The sequence below is a fragment of the Balaenoptera borealis genome (assembly GCF_965194805.1).
Source record: "Balaenoptera borealis genome assembly, chromosome: 15".
NCBI lineage: Eukaryota > Metazoa > Chordata > Mammalia > Artiodactyla > Balaenopteridae > Balaenoptera > Balaenoptera borealis.
This window is the reverse complement of record NC_138871.1, coordinates 33734413-33762034: the sequence shown is the minus strand read 5'-3', so window position 1 is coordinate 33762034 and position 27622 is coordinate 33734413. Positions and strand designations below refer to the sequence as shown.

Here is a 27622-nt window from a genome sequence, read left to right as displayed (position 1 = left end):
AAGGGGGGCGGTGCTTAATTAAAGGGTGATGAATTCAATTCCTCTGAGCTTAGCTATTGACATGGTGGGCACTGGAGAAACAAAGTGACTTAAGAGGTACCTATTAAGCATTTATAAAGCAAAAGAAGGGATTGTGTTGGCTTTATTACTCCTGTTAAAAGAATCAAAACTTCTAGGGCTTCCCTGATGGTGCAGTGGTTAAGAATCCACCTGCTAATGCAGGGAACACAGGTTCAAGCCCTGGTCCAGGAAGACCCCACATGCCGCGGAGCAACTAAGCCCACGAGCCACAACTACTGAGCCTGCGCTCTAGAGCCCGTGCTCCGCAACAAGAGAAGACACGGCAATGAGAAGCCTGTGCACTGCAACAGAGTAGCCCCCATTCTCCGCAACTAGAGAAAGCCCACGCGCAGCAACGAAAACCCAATGCAGCCAAAAATAAAATAAATAAATAAATTTATTAAAAAAAAAAAGAATCAAAACTTCTACAGATTTCAAAAACAAAATTTATTCACAAAATATATCAAAAAGTTTGACAAAAAACAAGGCTACAAAAGCCCCACAATCTTATACATCTCAAACAACATAACCACAGTCAACCACCAGAAAGTCTCAGGAATTCAACTCCTGTTTTTTAAGTTAAAAAAGAGGTCTTTGTCAATCATAGTATTTCATTTTATGAGTTAAACGGTCGAAAACAACGGCCTAAATCTCGGCTGATCATGCCATTTTGGTATTTTATAAAGTAATGTTCTTTACAGAGATTTACTGACACTGAAATGTCTCCAAGTGTATTTATTTATGAAGGTTAGTTCACAATAGTCTTACCAAGGCAAACTATTTTAAACCAAATTAAGTCACTGCTACAAAATTGTAAACTCTAAAATGCAACACAAGTATTATTATAGAATATGGAACTTTGGGGATGCAAAACGAATTTAAAATAATTAAATATAGAAAACTTTCAACTTTTTACTAGAAATGGAGGGGAGAGGAACAGAGTTGGCGCTGGAGACTGTGGTGCCCGCATGTGCAACAGCAAACCACCATCCAGTCAGGTCGCTGGACACACGTGTGGCCTTTTACCCGGAGGGATGCTGGCCAGAGGTTTGCATCTGGGGCCTTTTTTCCTCAGTCAAATCCCACTTTGTTCAATGAGAATCAGAGGATCCCAGAACGTAGTCTAAATTCTCTGAGTGTTGCTTTGGGAGGTTTCAAGTCCAAAGTCTTCAGATCAAATTTTGTTGAGTTTTGTAACAATCAGTACTCTTACCATTTGATCAAATGAACTACAGATGCACAGACCCCTCTTATCTGGACTCCAGTCCAAACTTGAAATGGGCTGGGTAGACAATGTAACATTCTGCAGAAGGCTGACCGAACCCGCAACTCCCATCTCTACACCCTCGGAATCTTTCTTTGACCGCTGAATTGGGTATTCGCTGAAAACAAGATCAAAGTGGTAAGAAGAGATAAATCTTAGCATTCGTCATTTTATTCTTATACATATACTCCAATAACTATTTTTATTTCTCACTTGACTACTGGAACTGATAAATACTTAAGGCATCTTTCTAATATTGAGTTGTATGGAAATAAGGAGACAATATTTCAACCTCAATCCCAACCCCCCAAAGTCTCATAAAGAAGCATTCGATCTACTAAAAACGTTTAAACATCATTTCTGTTCAGCATGAGTAGGTATCTTTTCTTTTACTATGAAAGTTCTAGGTTGATCTAGCATTCTTTAATAAATTGACTTGGTGCTCTAGACGTCACTGCCTCAAAAAAGAAAACAGTGATTCCTAGAACATTTGATTTTCTATCAGCTGAAAATATAAACTTATAAAATAAGAAGGGCTGAAGGTTAACAGCTCATAACTATGACTTGGTCTAGATTTGAGAGAGGGAAAAATGAAACACCCCTCCCCCATGGAGGGATACAGGGGTATTCCTCCTCAGAAGGTCTTTTAAAGCCTGTTAGGTATCAACTATGATACCACCTTTATTTCAAAAGTGCTAATAAAGACCAAGACTTTAAAAGGCATGAAGCAACTCAGAAGGAGAACAGAAACAGAAGTTGTGATAAGCAGATAACATTCTATTCTTTCTTCCTCACAGACCCTACACCTTCTTTTGATTTTTAAAAGGAATAAAACATTCAGATGGATACAGGTTACAGAACATTTTTCATGTCTCTTGGCAAAGGCTGCACTTATTTAGTATTTATAAGATAACATAAAGATTTTTTTTCTAATCCTCCATATCATCTATTAAAGTTTTAAGAGCTCACTGAAAACTAACTGGAAACTGGCAGAAGGGCTCCTGTACAACCAGGGCTGCAAGAGAGATACACAGGTAAGTGGGAAGGGAAGAAAAGCGATCAGGTCAGGACCTGTGCCCCTGGGAGGGGACTCAGGAAAAGGGAGAATACACAGGCGGACGCCCGCCCTGGGGAGTGACTGATGAGAGCTACAGATTGGGCGCCCTCAGTCCCCAGATCCTACGCTGGGGAGACCAGCCCCCTTGGCTGGTTGGAGGGCCGCCGGGACCAACAGGAAGGCTGTCAGAAGCCTAGGCTCTGTTCCTGAGGAGTGTCCACACGCTGGCTTGCCCCCAAGGCAGGGCGGAAAGGTCTGCCCTAGCAGCTGCTGGATTTCCCACAACTGCCTTGGCGTGCGCCCCAGCCCGAGACAAGCGAACACGCCAGCCCCACTGACTCCACAGGACAACACAGCACAGGATCTGGGGCAGCTGTGATCAGGGAAAAGACTGCATCTTGGAACTCAGAGGCGAGCAGCCCCAGGGCGGAGGCCGGTGAGGCAGCACTGCCCCTGGCTGGCTCTTCACTCAAGCAGCACACCAGCAGCGGCCTGTACCTCTGACGGCGGCCGCTGCCCCACACAGCTCACCCCTCCCGACACAGGCCAAGAGTCTACACAGGCCCCTCCTGCCCTGCAGTGCGGCCCCACAACAGCGCGGGGCAGAGGGGCTGGGGACAGTGCTCAGCTGTGAGGGACCAAGGGGACTTGCACCCATGCATACATCTGAACAGAGCACGGGAAAACAACTGTGGGCGCCCACACAGGCAGCGCATGACAGACAGCTTGGACCTTGGTCCGGGGCCAACACAAGCCGAGAGCCCGCACGGGCCGCACTTGCTTCAGCACCTTCCCGCTCCAGGGCAAGGGTGCCGGTGGAGGAAAAAACACACTTAAAGAGAATAAAGCTAGCTCGGGCCGACCCTGCTGGCTTCTGTTCCAGCAACTTGGGATCAGACCCCTCCCCTGATAGGGCAATAATGGCCACTGGACAGAGGGGACATCCGACCTCATACCTGGCTCCAGCTCTAGCCCCTCCATCTCCAGCTACATCTCCGACCAGGGTGACAGCTGCCAGCACACCCCAAAGATGGAACTTCTGTCCACGTCAAATCCAGCTCTCTCACCAAAGAGTCTCCCATATAAGAACACCCCTTTAAGACTTAAATAAGTAACTATTTCAACTAAATTCATAGAGGCAGACAAAGTTAAGCAAAATGAAAAGGCGGAGGAACTGCACTCAACTGAAAAGGCAAGAGAAAACCCCTGAAAAAATAAATAATGAAACAAATAATTTACCAGATAAAGAATTCAAAGCACTAGTAATAAAAATGTTAACTGAATTAGGGAAAAGAATAGATGTACACGTGAAAATTTTAACAAAGAACTAGAAAATATAAAAAGACCCAATCAGGGACTTCCCTGGTGGCGCAGTGGTTAAGAATCCGCCTGCCAATGCAGGGGACACGGGTTTGATCCCTGGTCCGGGAAGATCCCACATGCCACACAGCAACTAAGCCCATGAGCCACAATTACTGAGCCTGCGCTCCAGAGCCTGTGCTCCGCAACAAGAGAAGCCACCGCAATGAGAAGCCCGCGCACCGCAATGAACAGTAGCCCTCGCTTGCGACAACTAGAGAAAGCCTGCGTGCAGCAGCAAAGGCCCAATGCAGCAAAAAAAAGAAAAAGACCCAATCAGAAATTATGAACTCAATAGGTGAAAAAAAAAAAAATACGAGAAGGAATGAATAGCAGTAAGTGATACAAAAGAACACATAAATGATCTGGAAAATAGGATAATGAAAATCACCCAATCAGAAGAGCAAAAAGAAAAACAAATTTTAAAAAATGAAAACAGGGGCTTCCCTGATGGCACAGTGGTTAAGAATCTGCTTGCCAATGCAGGAGACACGGGTTCGAGCCCTGGTCCGGGAAGATCCCACATGCCACGGAGCAACTAAGCCCGTGCACCACAACTACTGAGCCTGCGCTCTAGAGCCCATGAGCCACAACTACTGAAGCCCGTGTGCCTAGAGCCCATGCTGCGCAACAAGAGAAGCCACCGCAATGAGAAGCCGCACACCACAACGAAGAGTAGCCCCGACTCGCTGCAACTAGAGAAAGCTGTGCACAGCAACGAAGACCCAACACAGCCAAAAATATATAAATAAAATAAATAAATTTATTTTAAAAAAATGAAAACAGTTTAAGAGATCTCTGGGATAACATTAAGTGTACAAACATTCTAAAGGCAGCAAGAGAAAAACAAAAAGTCATATATAAGGGAATCCCCATAAGGCTATCAGCTAATTTTTCTGCAGAAACCTTGCAGGTCAGAAGGGAGTGGCATGATATATTCAAAGTTCTGCAAGGGAAGAATCTGTAACCTAGGATACTCTACCCAGCAAGATTATCATTTAGAATAGAAGGAGAGATAAAAAACTTCTCAGACAAGCAAAAACTAAAAGAGTTCATCAATACTAAATCTACCTTAGAAGAAATGTTAAAGGGTCTTTTCTAAGTGGAAAAGAAGAAAGAATCTATAGGAAAGAGAAAATCCCACTGGAAAAGGCAAATATATAGTAAGGGCTGACGCTCAAACGCAATGACAAGGCTTTTCCTGGAGACCAATCAGGGCCCTCATGCTCTGTGTCTGTTCTATCATAGCGATGTTACCTGAACTTGGGCAAGTCAATTAGCAGGAACCAAAACTAAGAATTTCAACCCTTCTCCTTTCTTCTAGAGGTACTGTTCTAATGGCTGAATTATAATATTTCACAAAAGCCTTTGGTCAAAGTTTTCCTATTTTTTAAAAAAAACTAGCAAAAACCATGATTTCAAATCTATAAAAGGAATTGTTCATGAGCTACTCTAATATATGGAAGATGTCACTAAAAAACATATTTGGTGTGTCAAAAGAAGGTTAATATTTACAAAGTATAAAATAAGTATATTAGTAAAAAAAAAAGCCTTCGAGAATAATGCTTACGTAATACCATGAAATTTAAAATCATATCAAAATGAACCAAGTCAAAGGAGGAAACACAGACAAAAAGTTCAGTCGAATCCTACTTTACGCCCACAAGTAACTTAAAAAGGAGTGCTGTGCACTGGTAGGGACTTACTACTTCCAGAGGTGCAGGCTGCCGGCGCCTCCCGCTGTCAGGAAGAGCTCTCTGCTCTGTGGCAGGTGTCGGACCTGCCACACGGTAGATTTATGAGCCTGAACAGAATGAGAGGCACACAAGTGGTTTATAAGTTTATATGATAAAGAAAGACTATCCTACACAGAGAACAGATTTGTGGTTGCCAAGGGAGAAGAGGGGTGAGGGAGGGAAGGATTGGGAGCTTGGGATTAGCAGATGCAAACTATTATATACAGGATGGTAAACAACAAGGTCCTACTGTATAGCGCAGGGAACTATATTCAATATCCTGTGACAAACCATAACGGAAAAGAATGTGAAAAAGAATGTATATATATGTTAACTGAATCACCTTGCTGTACAGCAGAAATTAACACAACGTTGTAAATCAACTACACTTTAATAAAATAGAGGGAAAAAAAAAAGACTGTCCTAGAAGAGAAACCTGTAAAAAAAAAAGATTTTTACCTCTATCACTTCAACAACAATTTCAACAGCTTCTATCACTTCAATTATAGTTGCTATTATAAAAGTAACTATTTTCTGGCACTTCTCTTTATAATGGCTACAGAGAGTTACAGGGGCCCATCAGGAATTAGGAAAAGAACAATTCCTCTTTACTGTCTTACAAGACAAAGTTCTGCTGGATTAAAAAAAAAATTATCAGATGAAAAGTCTTAACATTTAACCTTATAGTATCATACAAATTACACAAATAGATTTTATAAATTTAAATATCTCTAGCTCACTCTAAGGAGGAAAAAGCCTCAAAATATAAAGAAATACTTCTTCCTAAAGGGAAAAAAAGGATAGATTGAACTTCTTTTTAATAGACTTTATTTTTTTAGAGCAGTTTTATGTTCACAGCAAAACTGAGTGGAAAGTACTGAGTGGAGTTCCCATAAACAGAATGAATTTTATTGTAAAGCTCTCAGAGTCTTCTCTTCAATTTACACTATTTGACTTGTCTAGTCTTCAAAATAAGTACCAGGAGGACTTATAGACGGTGTTTACGGTTATAATAAGCCCAGGCCTTTATCAGTCATATTAAACAAAAAGACAGAAATGGCAACTGGATGAAGGTTAACAGCTTGTAAATCAATCCTAATAATGCTACATTCACTGTGGGGAATTTAACAAGACAGGGAGAGGGAGAGAGAGAGAGGGAGGGAGGGAGGAAAGACTTCTGCTTTATAGAAGCAATGAGACCAGCCAACTTGAGCTAAGCCACACATAAGACACTTTGCAATTTAGTTGATGATCAGTCTTGACATTTGATTTTAATAGTCTTTTAAGAGAATTACCATTAGCAGAGAAAAACACATATCTCAAAATGCACACTTTAAGTGTGCGACAGTCCTCAAGCGATTAGGTTCAAGCTGTTAAACCTTAATTTGTTTTGTAACTTAAACTTCTCTTTTTCTCCTGGAAGTTGATAAAAAGCAAAAAGAGGGGAAATGACTTGTTAAAATACACCAGTCATTTATTTGACAGATTTAGCAATTACTGGATTAACTAAACGTAACAAAAAAAATTTGGAGACACACTGTAATTTCCAGTTAATGAGAAATGTGTTGCACTTGTATTTGGAACAATTTAGTAAGTGCTTTATGTTGTGGATAGATACTTCTGAAATGACAAAGGCACAACAATATTATAGTGTATAGTTAGTTACCTTAAGAATACAGTTCATCAGGCAGTAACAGTAATTTACATGCAATAATAATTATTTTAAAAATGAAATAAGACAAAATAGGAAGGTTTGGGAAGTACTACTGACTCCATGACATAGGGAAAGGGAGCAAGGGAGTGAATTTTTATTTCCTGAGCAAATTACATATTTTAGTCTTATGGAAACTGCAAATCTATAACGGATTTTTCTTTATTTTTATATTCAAGAAAGCTCAGAGTGACATTTCCAACCCATCTCTTGCAAATGACAGGATGTTTCAGCATGAATTTTATGCAATCCCCTTACTCCAGACATCAACTTCAGTTTTTTAAACCAGTGTTTTCCATTTGTGCGGCTTTCTTCATCAATTTTTCTAATGTTGTAATACCAAATGTTTCCCTCTAAGCTACCTAAAATACTATTTGGAACAAGGCAAAGTATGCATATATGTATGTATGTATGTATGAATAAATAAATTTATATTTACATTGTTACTATGTACCAATCACAGTGATCAGCACTTTAAATAATCTCATTTAATATATCAAACTGGAATATAAAATAAAATGTGATGAAATGACATAATGTATATATGTTGATATACTTTGCAAAGTATATAATTAGTGTTCAATATATATTGGCATATACCTAAAAGTATATAATTAGGTATTAATACAAATATATATTTATTAGGAAACACCAGGCTAGGTTTTGTTGACCGAATTCCTAAACCAGCTTGTTTTCTTGTGATTGCTCCTAAACTACAAAATAAGAGTCATTACCAACTGAGGCCTTTATTATAATCAAGAAGTCTAGCAGAGAGTGGCACAACATTGTAAATCAACTACACTTCAATAAAAAAAAAAAAAGTCTAAAATTGACAAACTTTAGAAAAGTACTCTTTGCACAGAAAAACTTGTCAAGATCCTACAAGAATATATTAAAAATAGCTCCCTTCATGTAAAAATCTGGAAGGAACTTGGTGACTCATTCTATTTATCAGTCTAAAACAAGCTATAGCGAATATTCCTCTTCATAGAAAGACATTTCCCTCATATTTACCTTTTCTGAAACAGAAGCAAAACCTTTGGTTGGATGCTGTGTTCTCATGTCAAAAACATGAAACTTTCCTTCCAGAGACGTAGCTACTAACTTATTCATACTTATGTCTTTTCTGTCAAACTCCAAGCTACATACCTGAAAATAGAGAATATTTATTAGTGATCATTCATTTAATAATGATTATTATTCAAGAGGTTCTTTCAAACTAAGTAAAACAACTTTAACATTATCAGCTCATGTGAAAGCATTTTAAATAATCACTTTATCTTTGAGTCCATATATCAAATACTTGTAACTATAAAAATTTCTTCTTGGTTAATAAGATCCACAAAATCATCTAGGATACCCTGATCTCGTGGGTACATTTGGAAAGCCATAATTTAACTTTTTACTGTTATTATGTAATTATTTTATAAAGTTAAGTCAAGGCTGACTAGAGAAAACAGGAGGGAACCACATTCTTCACTAAAGATGTACAACCTGGGAACCAAAAACCTGAAAGTACTTGGGAGGCTATTACAAGTTCAAGCTTCCTGATATTAGCAGAAGAAGGCCTCTTACTAGGTCATTTTAATACCACACTGCATGGCCCACAGGAGTCCACAGATGGGCCACAGGCGTAGTGACTCACCTGGTACATCACACCACACCTGGGTGTGTGTTCACTTTCTGAAGAGAGCATCCCTGATTTCTGTCACACCCTCCAAGGTTAAGCCCCAAAAGGTTAAAACCATGCACAGAGGGGTTTTACTGAAGTGAGTTATTAGAGGAGCTTTCCTTTTGTAGTAGTTCAGGGTGGGTGAAAACACATTCAGAGAATCTGGAAAGAATCCAAATGTACGTTACCCCATTTTTTATATTTGCCTCCCACCGTAAAGACATATTTCTGAGATCAAACAGCTTGATATCTCCGTTGTCATAGCCAGCACACACTACACGTTCCTCTTGATTGTAAGCACTGCCTGGAAATCAAAACATGACATTTCAGACCTTCATAAATGCTCATATGGAGACTGCTAAAAAAAAAAAACTTACGAAACTACACAGATAACTTGTACCAAATCAGGTGAAGAAATCACATTAGGTAGAATCTCAGCTCATTTTATTAACCCTGACAGGACATCAAGATTATTAATTTGGTATCTAATACTGTTTACAAGAAAAAGCTCATTCACTGAGATTCTATACTCAAGGGATATATGAAAGTGTTTATTGGATTTCAAATTCTCTCTATTCTCTATTTGCAAAGACTAACAGTTCAAATGGTAGTAGGATTTGGTAGAATAAATACAGCTAGGCTTCCATTGCTTTCTTTGGCAGTAACTATATTTGAATGCCAATAGAAACTACTTTAAACTCATTTATATTTTGCAAAATGTTGCTCTGGTGTTATCTCGCCTTTGCAAGGAAACCTCAGATAAGCTGTGGTGCACTGCGATGTATTTTTAGTTGTATGGATGATCGCACCCAAAGTAAATCTATAATCTGCAGTGAAACACATCCTGCTCGGATCCAGGGATTTTTTTTTCCAGAGTACCTCTTGCTGAGGAAAATGTGTTAGGTGAGAGGGAAGCCCCTGTTAACTGTGCCAGGCTCTGTGGGCATCTTAACCCAATGCCTTTGTTCTCTGCTGCCTGCAACTCCCTTTTTCTTATAAACTCCAGCCCTGCATTTCCACTGTAGGCTCCACCGAGATGACACGACAGCATCTGAAACTCATGATGTCTAAAACTGACCTCACCATCTTCCTTTACAAACCATCATATCCTCTGTGGCACTTCTTCAATTAATAACATCATTCACCCTACATTCAGCCTCAAAATTCAGTCACCTTGGACATAATCCTTTCCCTTGTTCCTCATCTCAAAAAACCTGCCAAATTTTATTTCTTTTGCCACAATATTATCTTCTGAATCGACCCGCTCTGCTCCCTTCTTATTGCATCTAACCTACGTGTTTCCTGGAATATTGCAAAGAGCTTCGGAACTCATATTCCCACTGCCACTCACCTCTCTCCCCTACATGACACCAGTTCAGTTTTCCTAAAGCTCTGATCATATCTCATCCTTGCAAAAGCCTCCAAAGGTTTACCACTACCTCCAGACCATCGAAACACCTGTGGCCATGGCCCTGTGCCAGCTTTAAGGCTATTCCTACCACCATTCCTTCTATGTACTTTCCTCCCAATGCTTGCAATCCCCTCCCAATTTCAGTGGTTCAAATGCTACATATCCTTGGTCTGAGGTTAGTATGTTCTTCCTCTCCAGTTATCACTCGCTTGGGATTCTTTCTGCATTTATCCATGCTTCCGTGACCTTTTCTCACTCCTACCTCGTACTATAATTAACGTAGATAGCATGCCCTCTTTATTAAAATTACAAGCTTCTTGAGGCAAGAATATGAGTCTGTTTCACCTTTGTATGACCATAGCTATGCACATACTTGGCATTTACAAAAACAAACAAACAAACAAAAAATGATCAGATCAATCGATAAATGTTCTTTCTTTAAATTTAATGTCCTATATTTAAAATGGCACTTATGTCCCTTAGATCAATGATAAAAAGCCTTTAATGGACCCAAAGTTAATTACTTTTTAATTATTACATAAATTTTTATATGATTCTAAACACTAACTCTGAAATTTCTGCACAAGTGTGCATATCTTCAGTTTATATTATTGCTTGTAACATATATATACACATAGTAATTATAATATACACACACAATGAAATCTCCTCTCAATTTCAGTGGTAATTTATTTTTAAAATCGGAAACCTAAAACTTTCCTCTGATTAAATAATAATTCAATTTAAAAATAACATAAAAAGCTAAACAGTTCACATATATCATTTAATCTCACTTTTATGTCTGTTATCTACACTGGATTATATAAGAAAAAGGGGAAAGAAAATAAAGGTTTAAAATGAAATATGGCCCATATTCTTTTCTTTTTTTTTTTTTAAATCTTTGCTGCAGTGCATGGCATGTGGGATCGTAGTTCCTGGACCAGGGGATCAAACCTGTGCCCCCTGCACTGGGAGGGCACAGTCTTAACCACGGGACCACCAGGGAAGTCCCGGCCCATATCCTTTATTAGCAAAAATGATTGTAATTTTGGTGCTCAGTAAGAGACACAAGGGCAAAAATCAATTAGTCCTACAAGATCAATATTCATTTTAAGTATATTACTAGAGGAACATGGTTAACAACTTTATAAGAAATAATTCTGTAATGGCATTACTATTTTCTAGAAAATAAACATACTCTGTATATAGTAAAATGTAGGATTTGTTAGGTTACCATTCGCATCTGAGGCTCTACTTAGTTTCACTAATGGCATTTGGTTCTAAACTAGGTCAATATTATCAAGTTAAACAGAAGTACACAATAATAGCAAATATTTTTGAGCACTTAATATCTAAGCACAATTCTAAGCACTTTACATGTATTAACTGAATCCTCATAACAACACTATTAAGTAAATTCTATTATTACTTCCATTTTATAAATGAAGCAAGCAAAAAACAGAGAAGCTTGATAACTTGCCCCAGGTCACACAACCAAGAAATAGCACAGTGAGGATTCAAACCTAGGCCCCAGGGGTTGCCATTAAACACCATGTCTATTTGCCTCAATAAACTGTCAGATAATCCACAAAGCAGACTATAAAGAGACTATTAGGACTTTCTCGAAGCACTGTCCTTTTTACAATCTGAAACTTCAAATGCAAGGGTACTTCAGTAATTTACCAAATGCCACCGTCCAACAGTCTCTCTTGTTTTCTCCTTGTACAGGTTCCATATTAGCAACAGGATCGTCTTTTTGCCTTGGGTCCCACACCTTCACGGTTCCTGACATTCAAAAAAGTGAGTTGGCAAAATTCAATAGTGAATGATGACATTTCTTTCTGCATTCTCTTCATATGGCTTCCTATGTACATGGACATATTACAGATGCTAAAATATCTGAAAAATATTCACCTTTTTCTGACTTCCAATTGGGCAAGTTGCACTTAATATCAGAGATATAACCCACATGTTACTGCCTGATTTGATTTACAATTAAGAGATACACACAAAAGCCAACAACTGTTCCTAAGCCATCATCAACAAGATATGATTGACAAGGCAAACACAAATGTTATGTAATTCAAATCATGCCTTACTTTCTTGAAGACTAGAACAAATGTAGTATTTATTTAAAATAAAGCCAGTGTCATTTTAATGTTTTTCCCTTACTACTCATATAATCATTGCCATTTTTCTTATGCAGATGAATAAAGTAATTTTTACGTCTATGATTTCTTATATGGAGTTTTAGAATACCATTCCATATACAATTAAGTTTAATTTCCCCGTGGCAATAAAGAAGAGAGAAGGAGTTAATAAAAGTAACAAATAATTCTTCTCAATTTAATTTCAACTCCCTCATTTTAATGCAAATTACAGGATAACTAACTAACTAGCGTCACTAACTTTGAGAAACACAAAGACGTAATAAAATGGCTAAAAGGCCTAAGTGAGAACAGGAAAAGGGTAAAAAAAATTATTAAAAAGGATAATAAAGCCAGGAAAAGGGAAGATATTCCACTAGACTTATCATCAGGGATAAAATAAAGTTGGTCATTAAAAAGGCTGCTTCAAGGAGAAATAAATTTCCTACAAATGTGACAAGAGTTACATCATTCTACAGGGTTCATACAAATTGATAACATTTATATTAAGTCTGTAACAGTTAAATGAGAAAAGAACACAAACAGACAATTCACAAAGCAAAATTAACTAATAAACAAATTTAGAAAGAAGTTAACACAAGTAGGAATGGAATACCATTTTATCTCTAAAATTAGGGGGGAAAAAAGGAAATCAATGCTGGTAGGGTAGACTGGAAACCTACCTCATCTACTGTAGCTGATAAGGTAAACAGGTACTTTGGAAAGTTTGACAATTTTTTTAAATCATAAAGTATGATTATTCCAAAAGAGCTATATACATGATACTCATTTCTTCATTATTTGAAAGTCGCTCTCCCAAAACAATAAACAAAAACTTAAAGCAAATTGAATGCTCATTAACAGGGGCATGGCTAAGGACACTGTGACACATCCATAGGATGGAATATTATAAAGTCACTAAAACGATAATTATGAAAACCACATGGAAACAGCAATATTTACATAAGGACAAAACATTAAATAAATAAAAAGGTTAAGATACAAAATCGTATTAACACTGATAATACATGTAAAATTGTATCTATGACTGGAAAGGAAAACAAATCTAATAGTTACGCTGGTGTAGCAGACTGTTATTTTTCCTTCTATATTCCACACTGTTCCTATGATTGGAAAAAAATACCTGATTTCTAAAACACAGCTGCTCTTGAGAAACTGTTAGAAAATTAAATTCCACTTTTCTTTGAAAACAATTTCCTCATGGTCTTGAGCAGCCACTAAAAAACTAGCTGAACCAACTAAGGTACCAAATCACTTACATACCCGTTGTGAAGCAACAAAAATTCTGACTCTGTTACATTCAGAACAGCTCAGGACACCGAAAGACCTGTCCCTTGTTCGTCACTGCAGGGGGAAAAAGGAGAGTTGGCGCTCTTGGAGCTTTCTACAATGCTCAGCAGAAAGACCACAGAACTGCAGTGTTCAACCAGCTGTCAATATGACCATTTTCACAAGTACTAATTCTGCTTTTCAAAAAAAGAAAAAAGCTGCCACCCACAGTATATCATCAGCTGCCTCAAAAACCTGTAGAGACATTTTAAATCCTCAAGGTTCAGAGGAAACTATGGTTGTTAATAGTTGAACTAGCTCAAAACTAAAATAGTAAGTGCTATGCCTCTAACTTGAAATACCCCCAAAGTCTGAAACAATTGAGGGATATGCAATCAAACCTGCCTATCAAAAAAGTAGAATGTTAGATTTAGGGGATCAAGGATTGAGGAAGATTTCCACATAGAATATACTGTTGCACAGAGACTTACCTAAAAATAAAAAAATGAAAATACACAGAATATTCTGACTTACCGTCTCGGCTGCCAGTCACAATTTCAGGTGCCCCTTCCCCGATTCCGAGTCCACCTACACCATCTATAGTATTTATAATTTCTTTATGGCCCTGTACAGAATATACTGGGATCTCTGGAGCTTCCAAATTCCTAAACAACAGAATACAGCTTCTTACTTACACATGCCCCAAATGTTTAGTACACTACTCAAATTTAAGAATGCATGCCATATTGGGATTTTTGTTTAAAAATAAGGGTTTTGCAGTTAAGGTAATTTACACACTTACTTCCAAATTTTCCTCTCCACTTTAGCTTCTTTCAAGGCCTCAATGAGAGTTGTCATCATTCAACTTGGAATTCTAAATCCTGAGCCCACTTTACTCAGTGGTCCTCAAAGATGATCGATCTAGGACCTCTGCACATGAATTACCACGTATGCTTGTTAATAAATGCAGATTCACGGGCTCCTCCCCAGATATAATGAATAAGTATCTCTGGGATGGGGCCCCAAATCTGCTGACTTTCTGGTACACTGAGGTCTGATAATCACTGCTTTAAATACAGAGTAAATGCAAAGTGATTCAGAATATTTCCAAAGTAGTCTCAGTAGTTTGATTTTGGGATCTTTTCAGTTTATCATCATGCTGGTCACAATAAATATTATAGTCAAACTGGATGAAGTTTGTCTAATTCTAGGTTAGTTAAGTGAAGGGAATGCAGAAAAGTACCCACTCCTATGTGTGTCTGAAGACTACACTACAGGGCTGGGTGAGTGGCTGAAGTAGGTTATGCTAATACACCCTTCTCTTGCCTCCCAGCCCTTCCCCGCCCTCTTCTGCTTTTCTGCTGGAGCCTCCTTCCACATTTCTTTTTAACAAGTCAGTTTTTAACAACTTATATTTCTTCTTTTTTAATGAATGTAGCTCTTCATGACACGTAATCCCAATCTATTACTGGGCCCAGGTTTATCAGTAAAATCTTGCAAATCAAAATTTGAGAAGTTCAACCTAGTTTAGAGATGATGTTCATCTTTGTGGTGTAATTGTGAAAGCATCAAGAGACTAAACAGGACTGAGGTTCTATTTAAAAGAACTGTTTTACTGTTTCCACAGACTTTGAAACATCACTTCTTTTAACATGAAATTATGACTTACCAATGAAAATAAAGCAGTAATACGTGCACTATACTAGGAAGCTCTATTAGGGAGATAGTCAACCGTTATATTTGTTGCATATTCTTGTGTTGAAATATATTTATTTTAAAAAATAACACTCAGACTGGTCTCTCTCCCAAGTTCTTTGAAAGTTTATGACACAGCAGGTAAAAACTAATGCATTCTAATAAATGCTAACTTAATTATTAAGTAGTTAAAGCAAGGGGAATTAAAATAGCTTCATTCTATGTTATATTATGACTCTAAGACAGATAAATATGTCAATGTAATTTAATTACAAATAGCAAATTCTAAGTTAGAATCAAGAAAGGTCACAATAGAAAACATAATGTAGGGAAGACAGTTCCCCTAGAACATTACTGTATGCTTTACATGATTAAGAGATATTGTTGAAAAGTAATTACAGAGGAATTTCAATTCATTCAACTCTAATTTAAATATTAGGAAATAACTCTAGGTAAAACACGAAAATTAAAAGCATTTGGGGGATTTCCCTGGTGACGCAGTGGTTGAGAATCCACCTGCCAATGCAGGGGACACGGGTTCGAGCCCTGGTCTGGGAAGATCCCACATGCCGCAGAGCAACTAAGCCCGAGTGCCGCAACTACTGGGCCTGCGCACCTAGAGCCAGTGCTCTGCAACAAGAGAAGCCACCGCAAAGAGAAGCCAACTTAATGAGAAGCCCAAGCACCACAACGAAGAGTAGCCCCCGCCTGCCACAACTAGAGAAAGCCTGCGCGCAGCAACAAAGACCCAATGCAGCCAAAAATAAATAAATTTATTTAAAAAAAATTATAAAAGCATTTGGCACAATTGTGATTTTGCTCATTCGAAACAGGTTTATCTTGATTTACTCAACAGATGTGTTCCTAAAAACTTGTGCTCAGCTAAAGCATTAAAAGAAAAACATTTAATGAATTGAGAGTTCTATGTTAAAAAATTAAAACATACAAAAATACAGTGTTTCATTCTGTAATGTCAAGTATCTTTTCAAAATGTAAATGATATCTAATTTTTTAGTGTTATACACGAGCATTTTTATATACTGTATCCTTCATGGTGGAGGGGAAGAGCCCTTTATTTACAAATATGGATATTAAATGCTAGCACCAAATAGCAGGTGTGGAAATAAATATTAAAAACATTATTTGAAATAGCTAAAGAAAAATATGTTAGTATTTTAAAATGGATACTGAACATGAAATCTAAAAATATATATGAGGTAACTGTCATATTCTTATAAATAGTTAAAATTTAAAATTTAACAAAAAACATTTCAAAGTTAGAATTCTTTCAGAGGAAGAGTACCACGACTATCAAAAAAATTGCTTATCTCATGTCTTAACACTGATGCAATAATCTTACCATATATGAAGGTTCCCAGCAAAATCCCCAGTAGCTAAGTATCTCTGCTGTAAAGATGTGGCACCAAATGTTCCACATTTAATGGGTTTGGCCTTTTCAATCTTGATAGAAGGGAAAGAGAGAGGATACATTATTCATGTAAGCAGCTATTCATAATCCATGATATTTATGGCTCTATTATGGGAATTAAATAAGGCACACAATAAAAAAGGCAATTAAAACGTTTTCTGATTAAAAAAATAATCATGCTTTTCCTTTAGTCATTTTTGTATAGTTTAGAAGTACAGGCAGACCTCAGAGATATTTGCAAGTCCAGTTCCAGAACACCACAATGAAGCAAATGTTGCAATAAAGCAAGTCACATGACTTTTTTAGTTTCTCAGTGCATGTAAAAGTTATGTTTATACTATACTGTAGCCGAGTAAGCGTGCAACAGCATTATGTCTAAAAAGACAATGTACATACCTTAATTTAAAAATACTTTATTAAAAAAAAATACTTTATTGCTAAAAAATGCTAACCACTTTCTTTGCTCATCCATAAGAAGCAACTCCTTATCCATTAATGTTCTCTCGTAAGATTGCAGCAATTCAGTCACATCTTCAGGCTCCATTTCTAATTCTAGCTCTCTTGCTATTTCCACCACAACTGCAATTACTTCCTCCACTGAAGTCCTGAACCTCTCAAGGTCATCCATGAGGGTTGGAATCAACTTCTTTCAAACTCCTGTTCATGTTGATATTTTGACCTCCTTCCATGAATCACTAACGTTCTTAATGGCATTTAGAATGGTGAATTCTTTCCAGAAGGTTTTCAATTTACTTTGTCCAGATCCATCAGAGGAATCATTAGCTATGGCAGCTATAGCCTTACGAAATGTATTTCTTAAATAATAAGACTTGAAAGTTGGAATTACTCCTTAATCCATGGGCTGCAAAATGGATGTTGTGCTAGCAGGCATGAAAACAATGTTAACCTCATGGGTACATCTCTATCAGAGCTCTTGGGTGACCAGGTGAATTGTCAATGAGCAGTAATATTTTGAAAGGCATTTTTTTCCTGAGCAGTAGGTCTCAACAGTGGGCTTAAAATACTCAGTAAAATATATTGTAAACAGATGTGCTGTTATCCAGGCTTTATTGTCCCATTTATAGAGCACAGCCAGAATAGATTTAGCATAATTCTTAAAGGCACTAGGATTTTCAGAATGGTCAATGAGCACTGGCTTAAAATTAGAGTCACCAGCTGTATTAGCCCCTAACAAGAAAGTCAGCTTGTCCTCTGAAGCCAGGCATTGACTTCTCCTTCCTAGCTATGAGAGTCCTACATGGCATCTTCTTCCAATAGAATGCTATTTCATTCTAATGCTGAAAATCTGTTGTTTAGTGTACCCTCCTTCATGAATTATCTCAGCTAGATCTTCTGGATAACTTGCTGTGGCTTCTACATCAGCACTAGCTGCTTCATCTTGTACTTTTATGTTATGGAGACATTCATGTGTTCACCGGAGAACTTTTAATTTCCTTCGAGGACTTTTCCTTTGCGTTCACAACTTGCCTAACTATTTGGTGCAAGAGGCCCAGCTTTTGGGCTATTTCGGCTTTCAACATGCCTTCCTCCCTGAGCTTAAACATTCTTAGTTTTTGATTTAAAGTGAGAGACCTATGACTCTTCCTTTCACCTGAACACTTAGAGGCCATTGAGGGGCTAATTTCAATATTGTTGTGTCTCAGGGAATAAGGAGCCCAAGGAGAGGGAGAGGGACGGGGAAAGGCCGGTTAGTGGAGCAGTCAGAACACATACAACGTTTACCAATTATGTTTGCAGTCTTGTCGGGGTGTGATTCGTGGAGCCCCAAAACAATTACAACAGTAACATCAAAGATCACTGATCACAGATCACCATAACAAATATATTGTGAGAATTACCAAAATGTGACATAGAGACACAAAGTGAGCAAGTGCTATTGGAAAAATGGCGTCGATAGACTTGGTCAACACAGTGTTACCAAAAACCCTCAATTTGTAAAAAATGCAGTATCTGCGAATGCAATAAAGAGAAGTGCAATAAAAGGAGGTATGCCTGTATGTCCAAAGAATGAGTTTTGCCTTTTCTCTCATCTCGCTGATGAGACATTCAAATGCTGGCACCTCTAACATCTTCACTGGTTTGCAAATATGCAGATTTCAGCATTTAATGTGGTATTCTTCTTTAAGATCCTCAAAGAATAAGGACAAAATGAAGGTATTATTCTTTCCAAGTGACTAAAGAAACAAAAATGCTTATGTGTCTCTTATAGTTTTCCCTGCAGAACCCTAAAAACTGAGAATGGTTATGTCCTCTGAGACCCCTTCAGTACACAGAGATTTGTATACCTGTGTGCACCAAAGGCACTGCTATCAGCATGGATTAGCCAATCTTTTGAGGTTTCTTTAATTTGAAAGACTATTGGGAATTCCCTGGCAGTCCAAGGGTTAGGACTCTGCGCTTTCACTGCCGAGGGCACGGGTCCAAACCCTGGTGGAGGAAGTAAGATTCTACAAGCCACACAGTGTGGCCAAAAAACAAAAACAAAAACAAAAACAAAACTATTGCTCCAAGTATTATATATAACCGTTGACCCTTGAACAGCACAGGAGTTAATACGCATATAACTTATAGCCAGCCCTCTGTATCCGAGGTTCCTCTGCAACCGTGGATTCAACCAACCTTGAACTGTGTAGTACTGTAGTATTTACTCTTAAAAAATACCTGAGTATAAGTGACCCGTGCAGTTCAAACCCATGCTGTACAAGGATCAACTGTAATCACATCAGTAAAACAACCACGTGCAAACTCCACCTGCCCAAGTCACTGAAGTCTCTCTTGGAGTCTACCTGTCCGGCTGCCTTGGCCCCCGGAAACTCTAGGCAATATGGAGTTGAGGCGTGCCCCACACTGCACTCTAGATGTATAATAGCACCTTCCACTTACTGTCAGCCTCAACAGGGCAAAACGATTTCTCTTATTTAGTCTCTTACAATCGTTTTTTTTTTAATTTTTAATTAATTTATTTTAATTTTTTTTATTCCTAACGTTTACAAAAGTAACACGTGTTCCCTATAAAAATTCAAACAAAACTGTGGAATCTAGAAAAACAGTACAGATGAACCGGTTTGCAAGGCAGAAATAGAGACACAGATGTAGAGAACAAACATATGGACACCAAGGGGGGAAAGCGGGTGGGGGGGAATGGGAGACTGGGATTGACATATATACACTAATATGTATAAAATAGATAACTGATAAGAACCTGGTGTATAAAATAAATAAATAAAATAAAATAAAAAATTCAAACAAAACCAAAGACTGAAGGATGAAAAGTAAGTTTCCCTTCGACAGGCCTCATAAGTAATCCCCATTCTTCTAGACCCTTTTCTACACGTTGACAACCACATATAGATTTGTTTTAATATACAGAGGGTCATAATATATTGTTCGTTGACTTGATTTTTTTTCAATTAGCGGTATATCCGGATGAACTTTTTTCCCCTCCACAGAGTTCCCCAGTTTCTAGGGCACCTCCTCTTGTAACCCTTCCATTGCTGAGCCAATCTTCAACCCCCACCCCCGCCCCACTAAGGTCGGCCCGATTCACGTACTTTGTGAAAATAATTTCCCCGCCACTTTCAATGTTTGGTTGGGCATTTCCACATAGGATATACATAGCAATTTTCAAGGAAGAAAATAAAATTCACTTAACACAAACTATAACTGAACTTCTCTTTCATGATTCAAAAGACATCAACATATGCTCCAGGGCTTTGGAAACTCCCAGCTTGCTGAGCTTTCTCACTGTTTGGGATCTGGATAAATTAGCAGTTACTATGTAGCCTGTGGTCTAAAATAAAGCATTCACAGCCTCCTTGGAATTGTCCGGTAAACTTTAATTAAATTGTGTTTAATCAGTCGCCTATAATAACATGGTTGTAAAAGACCATATTGATGAGAAGCCCAGAACCACAGAATGTTATTTTTCTCCTTTTTAATACTGGTGGTCCAAGAGAGCATCAGTTATTCACTACACCAGAAAACTGATATTCATTTATTTCGCTATTTTTCCAATTTTATGAAAAACGTATCTCACAATGGGGCAGCATGGAGGATCAAAATTTTGTCAATTTAATAAAGCAGACAGTTTCCAACTCCAAATCACTTATGTTCTCCTCACCATCCCCTCCCCCCAAATAAAAGTACCTGAAATAACATATTAATAGTGATATAGCAGACTTCCCCAGTGGCGCAGTGGTTAAGAATCCGCCTGCCAATGCAGGGGACACGGGTTTGATCCCTGGTCTGGGAAGATCCCACATGCCGTGCAGCAACGAAGCCCGTGCGCCACAACTACTGAGCCTGCGCTATAGAGCCCATGAACCACAACTACTGAAGCCCGTGTGCCTAGAGCCCGTGCTCCGCCACAAGAGAAACCACCGCAATGAAAAGCCCACGCACCCCAACAAAGAGTAGCCCCCGCTCGCCGCAACTAGAGAAAGCCAGCACGTAGTAACGGAGACCCAACACAGCCAAAAATAAATTAATTTTTTTTAAAAAAGGAAAGCTTTGCTTAAAAAAAAAAAATAGTGATACAGCTAATCATTCTTAATTATCTAATTAATCACTTTAGCTAATCACCTAATCACACTATTAGAACACACTTTTTTTGGCTAAACTAATTCAGACTTCCAACTGAGGCCAACTGATAAAATAGCTACCCACCCCTTCCTCCCATTTGTCTCCCCCAGCTCCAAGTCACTGATAATGGCTCCCATGGTCTAAGGCAGAGGGTGAAGACAGGCCTCTCAGGCAAGAAACAGGTGGGTCCTGATGGACAGGAATATGCTTCCAGGGATTCGGGTATTAAGAGCTGCAGGGGGGCTTGCACCATACACTGATATAACTCTCTGGGAAAATTCTTCCCCAAGTAGCCCTGGGAAGACTGGTCACCCATTTTCTTCTCTTCCACCAGCTAGAGCATTCTGCTTCCTGTAATTCCACTGCTATCCCCAGGAGCCTCTGATGGGATCTCTATTCTTCCTAGGCCATGGAAGAGATAAACGCTGACCCCTACTATTCAGTCCCTACAGTAAGCACACAGTTCCAAGAGTTTATTGCTGCTAATAAAAAATTGGGAAGCAAAAGCTCTCCTCTCTGTTACGGCTTTACCTAACTTTTGCCTTTAGGGCCTTTGGAATAGAGAAACCATGCAACTGGAACCACTGATCTTCCAGCACCAACATAAATTCTCTTTCTCTCTCTCTCTCTCTCTCTCACACACACACAGCTAATGGATATGTTTTACTCAAATTTAAGTTTTCTTCAGTAATTTTTTTACCTTGTCTATTAGGAAATACTAGCTAATAAACACCAATAAGAAAACTTGGAAATGAGGATTAAAAATTTTATGTATGGTTACTTCTTGTGATCTAAAGATCAGAGTATGTATAATATAGTCAGATTTTTCTACTGGGAAAACCCTTCCTTGTGCAGAGGTGGAACTGATTATTGCAATATTTCATGGTGTTCCAAAAACAGCACCACAATGTCCAGATGTTCTGACACCTGAACACATCTGAGAATTCCTACCTTAGGAGAAACCAAACTGGGAACCACTCCATTACATGATGGGCCCTATACTAGTTTCACATTTGTCATCACAGATTCTAAAAGTGGGTTTTGTTGCAAATACAATGAATGAAATGAAACAACATGCATCTACATTTAGAGGCACAGACTCACAAGAGGAGCACCAAGGCCTGTGGTATATAAAATGTACAAAGCCCTTTGAGGTCTGGCCTTGCCTGTCTCTTTGACCTCATTTCCTGCTTCTTCCCTTCCACATTCCAGCCACACCTGCGGCTTTTTGTTCTTCAGATTCACTGACGTCATTTCTACCTCAGGGAATTTGCATTTACTGTTCCCATGGCCCAGACTGCTCTTCCCTCAGGTCATCATGTCTTCTCCCAACTCAGATTTCAGTTTAAATGTCACCACCTCTAAGAGGCCTTCTCTACCCTTCCAGTCTGAAGTGAAACCCCCAAATCACTATCACTTGCCCTCTTTAATCTTCTTTATTTCACTTATCAACAAAATTCTTTTATTCATTCAATTATCTATCTCCTCCCTTTCTAGAATGAGTACCAGGGGAACGGGGCCGTGTCCAACTTGTTCAACACGTAGATGGCGCTCACCATTGGTTAAATGAAAGTATAAATGAACATGGATTAATCCCTCAGTCCTAGTGCTGGGGAGAGAGAAACCACTGCCAGAGGTCATGTTCCTATTTCTCCCACCATGTTTTCACCTGGCAGACTGTACAGTTTCCGGTGTCGTTTATATGCAATAATGAAAATGGCCTCCATACGTGGAACACTAATGTATCAGACACTATTCTGGATGCTCTTCTGTACTAGACCATCCCTTCTCTTTCTAACACATGCAACTGCAAACTAAGTGTTTGGGACACCCCTTTTCCCGATGAGGAACAGGTCCGGAGGACTAAGTGACTTGCCCAAGGTCCCCAGAGCCAAGTAGATTCCAAGCTCTTTCTACTAAACTAGGCTGTCTCCAGGCCTGTATGTAAATCAATTAAATAAACATTTTCTTATGTAGCCCCCATTCTGTCAACCTGAGTCATTAGAAATACCAAAGAAATGTTCCAATCCTGAACTAGACTGGTGAAGTAAATGAGGCCTGACTTGAACCTACTTTCAGATTTGTGCCCTTTGGTTTTACCTTCATTCATGTCTTTATAAAATACAAATATATGGTATTCATGCTTCCCTGATGTTCTCTTTCATCCTTAAATCAAATCTCTTTTATCCTTGTATACGTATATCAAAGATTTATAGGTACTAGTGGTCTGTTCTGCAAGAATCAAATTAAACTCAAAATATAGAAACCTACTGAAAAATAAACTCAAATGTATAAGCATCTTGTCATCTGCACTGCAGCAAGGGCTGCACTTTGCTCAGAAAGGCTGAGCTACGCTGGCAAGTGGACTTAAAAAAGCAGAGGTGTTTACTCTTTCCTTAGACATTCATGGAAATCATAATAGTAGCTAAATTAAGAGGACATTGGAATGAAACTAATTTTTTTTATAGATCATAAAAGGGCCCCCTCCCTGTCCTTGTTAAATGTTTTACCTTTGGAAAAGGAAAGATGCAAAGAATTCAGCACTTAAAATTTTTCTTGCTGGAAAACTGGTTAAAAAAAATAAAGATCTATTTTGCGAAATTTGTCCCACAAAGAAATTTAGCATATGTTAACTTTTGCCATATGATACTGAAAATGACCATCAGTGATGAGCATATTTGACCTAGCTGTTGGTTCTCTTTGCTCTAATAAGTTAACCTGATTAAGGAAGCCCAGGATCCATAATTCCCAGCAGAGCTATTTTTGTTCTGTCTGTGGGTGGGTCTAGTACAGCTTGTCAGTGTCTCCTCCTCCACATCCTGGCACTACTTAATTAACGTTAAAAGGTTTAGTCACCCAAATGTTAACAAGCAGTGAACTCTGCGGCACAGGGGCTAAAAAAGCAGAACTTTATTAGCCTATCACTAATTTTTAAAGTGTAAACATCCCCAACTGTGATTCCACTTTGCAGCGCCACCCCTAGTCCTTTGGGCCAATTAGGAAAAAAGGTGCCCGCTATGGGCTGAGGGAAGTCTCACACACGCAAGGCTTGATGAGAGACAGAGATGGATTTCAGCTCTCTCTTGAACCCTTGGCCAGATACCTGTGTGCACTTCAACAAACTGCTTAACTATATATGAAGGCCCTGCCTTCACTCCCTATCTATCTGCTTAGTAACAAGATAAGGAGGCACCAACAAATACCCATTTGCTTCCTTCATTTTATCTTGGACAAGGCTTGAGTTCTACAAGGATATAATCAAGTATGTTTCCTAATATTTTAACAAATAATTCATCTAGCCCAATGACAGTCAACCCTAGTACTTATTAGAATCACCTGGTGGAAGTTTAAAAAATACCGATGTCCAGGACTCACTCTAGTCTAGAGGCAAGAGTCCCAGTGCATCAGAATTTCTAGGGGTGGGACCAAGGCACGAATATTTTAAAACACACACACACACATAGACACACATTACACACACACACACACACACACACACACACACACCCCACAACAGCAGCAATACACATTCGGGTGATCCTGATGCACAGTAAGAGTTGAGAATCACTGAGATTGTATTTAACCTGTATTCCTTCCACTGCATCATCGCAGCTAAATACAATGTAAGCTCTCAAATTTGTTTGTGCACTTGTTTTATCCTCTCTTTAGACAGTAGGTTCTTTAGGAGGAAGGACTCACCTTTCAAATATCTTTGGTCCTTCTTTAGCATAGTACCTTGAAATGATAGGTTCTCAATGGACAGTTTATGGCAGAAAAAGAGAAGAGCCAAAGGATACAGGCAAAAATATAAAAAGTGGTTACTCCTAGTGTTGAGATGGGTGACATTACTTTTCTCCTTTTTCCTATCTATATTTTTGGTATATTCTATCATGAACACACATTACTTTCATTAAAAAGCAAAGTTATTAAAAAAAAAAAAACCTGCTAGAATCTTCCAGAATCTCTAGAACAAAGAGCACTGTTTCTCTTTAGGGAACAAGTGTATTCCTGAAATGTACCCAAGTCATGCAGCCTTATAAAAAAAAGTCAGGAGTCTATACATACTCTCTGGTTAAGCTTTGACTAGTATTTGTTCTTAATAATTCACTTTTAAGTTTCTTTCTGCAATTCCAATGTTTCCTATTTGTTCCAACTCCTAACCCCAAGTGATTAATGATCAATAAACCAATGTTTAAATGTCCCAAGTTATATCTTTTTACAGACATAAATTTACTCATTCTTTTAACAAGTAATTTATTGAGCGGCTGCTCCTTACATAACACATTAAAGAAAAAACTACTGTCCTTACTCTCCGGGAGCTTACAATCTAATTAGAGATACATGGGACAGAATGATATATTTCTGGCACAGATAATAAGTACCATAGGAATGCAATGTAAAGAAAAGTTACTTTGTGTTGACTGGAGACTAAGTGATGAACAACATAAGGAAAGGTAGAAAAGAACAAGCCATGTTTAGGAGTAGAGTGCCTGGCTAGAGAAGATAAACTGAACAAGAAAAGCGGCATTCATAGAAATTTAAAGTGGGATGAGGCCTTATGTACCTTCTAATCTAATCCTTCCTATTGCAAGTGTATTCATCCTTTACCTACCAGTTTAAGCCCTAAAAGCCCTAACTCCTCCAAGCAGATTCTCTCCATAGCTTTTGGTCCCTGGAGTTACAGACTTCCCTGCAGTCTATTAGGACTCTAAACATCTGAGTATGACTGATCTTTTTGTTTTTCAGGCAACCCAAATAAAGGCATTTTAAAAACTGTAAACAGGTATAAAAGTGTTATTTAATATCGTTATTCTCCAATTCTTTCCAGTAATCTTTTACAAAACTTGTAAACCTGATCGTGCCACACCCCGCTTAAAGCCCTTCAGTGATGTCCCATTTTTCTTACAAAAAAAGGTATAAATCTTTAAAATGACCTACAGCTCTTGCAATGTCTGGTCCCTGCTTACTACTCTTTTTGTTTCTGAAGGAGATAAATGCGTCTCCCATCGCTGAGCTGCTTCCTCTGGAACTCCCTCTACTCCTAATTTGGCCTAGTTAGCTTCTACTCAACCCAAATCTGGTTTTTTGTTTTTGTTTTTGCTTACTCTCAAAGAACCGTGTTCCTTTAGGTTAGAGAATTCATCTCGGTTTGTGTTTTATACATCGTTGGTTTGATTCTTTAACTGATTCTCTCTCCCACTAGAAAATAAAGTCCATGATATCGAGGACATTGTCATTTACATGCCTGGGAATACCAGGCAATCAGCTGATACTTGTTGAATGAATAATTGTTGTTAGGTTGTCTCCTCCAATCACATAGCAGACATTCCAGTGCCTACTTTGGCTCTGCTTGCCTGAAAAAACATTCTACTAACTTGTGCCTATTAAGAGACTCTCCACAAACTACTGCGCACTGCCCAGAAGGGCCTCGAATTTAAACAGGAAGTCGTTACGTCACTTCCAGGGGCCTCGCGCTAGACTGGGAGAGTCGCTCGGGGGTGGCTGGAAAAAGGGACCCGCAGGGCGCGGATGAACTAGCCCGACGAGAATTTAAGTGTCCAACCAAAGCGTTTTACCTCCGAAGTATTCCTCAATCTCGGTCAGCTTAGCTACTCCCGCGCAGCTCGAGCGGAGCTCTGGGGGGCTGGGCAAACGCTTTGGCCAAAAGGAATGCAGACCCCGCAACCCCCGAGATCCGCACTCTCCCCACAACGGCAGTCCCAGTTCTTGGAACTGGGCAGTCTCGAGCCGGCACCTACCTCCCGAAGCAGCTTTAGGTCCCCCTGCTGGATCTCGTACAGCTGAATGACGCCGGTGCCGCGTGCGAAGTTGCCCATGGTTACAAATTTGGCGCTGCAGGGCACCCACTTACAGTCAAACACCGTGTAATTGAGGCCCTTCTGGATATGGGTGATGATCTGAGGCTTCTCGAAGGCCGACATGGTCCAGACGATTGATTTCGCCTCCGCCAACGGGCACACTGCCGACAAACCCTAACAAAACACTAACCCGGAAACCAGACTCCAAACGTCAAGGGTAGTTTGTCTCTCCCGCTTGCCGTACCCGCCCCCAGACGCCCTAGCAAGTTGGTTTTAGGTGTCTCAGATAATGCCGGATGCTCTACTGAAGGCACAGAAGAGTTTTCTTCACCAACAACAGACTTGTTTATGCCTTTACCTTTTACCTTTC

General features: G+C 38.9%; 1 protein-coding gene across 2 annotated transcripts; it reads right to left on the bottom strand.

Moving 5' to 3' along the window:
* Positions 1–483: 483 nt before the first annotated feature.
* Positions 484–27598, bottom strand: DNAAF10 (dynein axonemal assembly factor 10). 2 transcript variants are annotated; one of them, XM_082356398.1, is made up of 8 exons: positions 27193–27498; positions 16763–16863; positions 14242–14372; positions 11954–12055; positions 9048–9163; positions 8202–8336; positions 5447–5544; positions 484–1442 (listed from the first exon to the last, which is right to left on the bottom strand). In XM_082356398.1, the coding sequence occupies exons 1-8, from the start codon at positions 27373–27375 to the stop codon at positions 1235–1237; spliced, it is 1074 nt and encodes a 357-aa protein (XP_082212524.1). In that variant the 5' UTR covers positions 27376–27498; the 3' UTR covers positions 484–1234. The 2 variants fall into 2 exon arrangements, with proteins under 2 accessions (XP_082212524.1, XP_082212525.1); XM_082356399.1 differs by lacking the exon at positions 11954–12055 and having other exon boundaries at positions 27193–27598.
* Between the last annotated feature and the right edge of the window lie 24 nt (positions 27599–27622).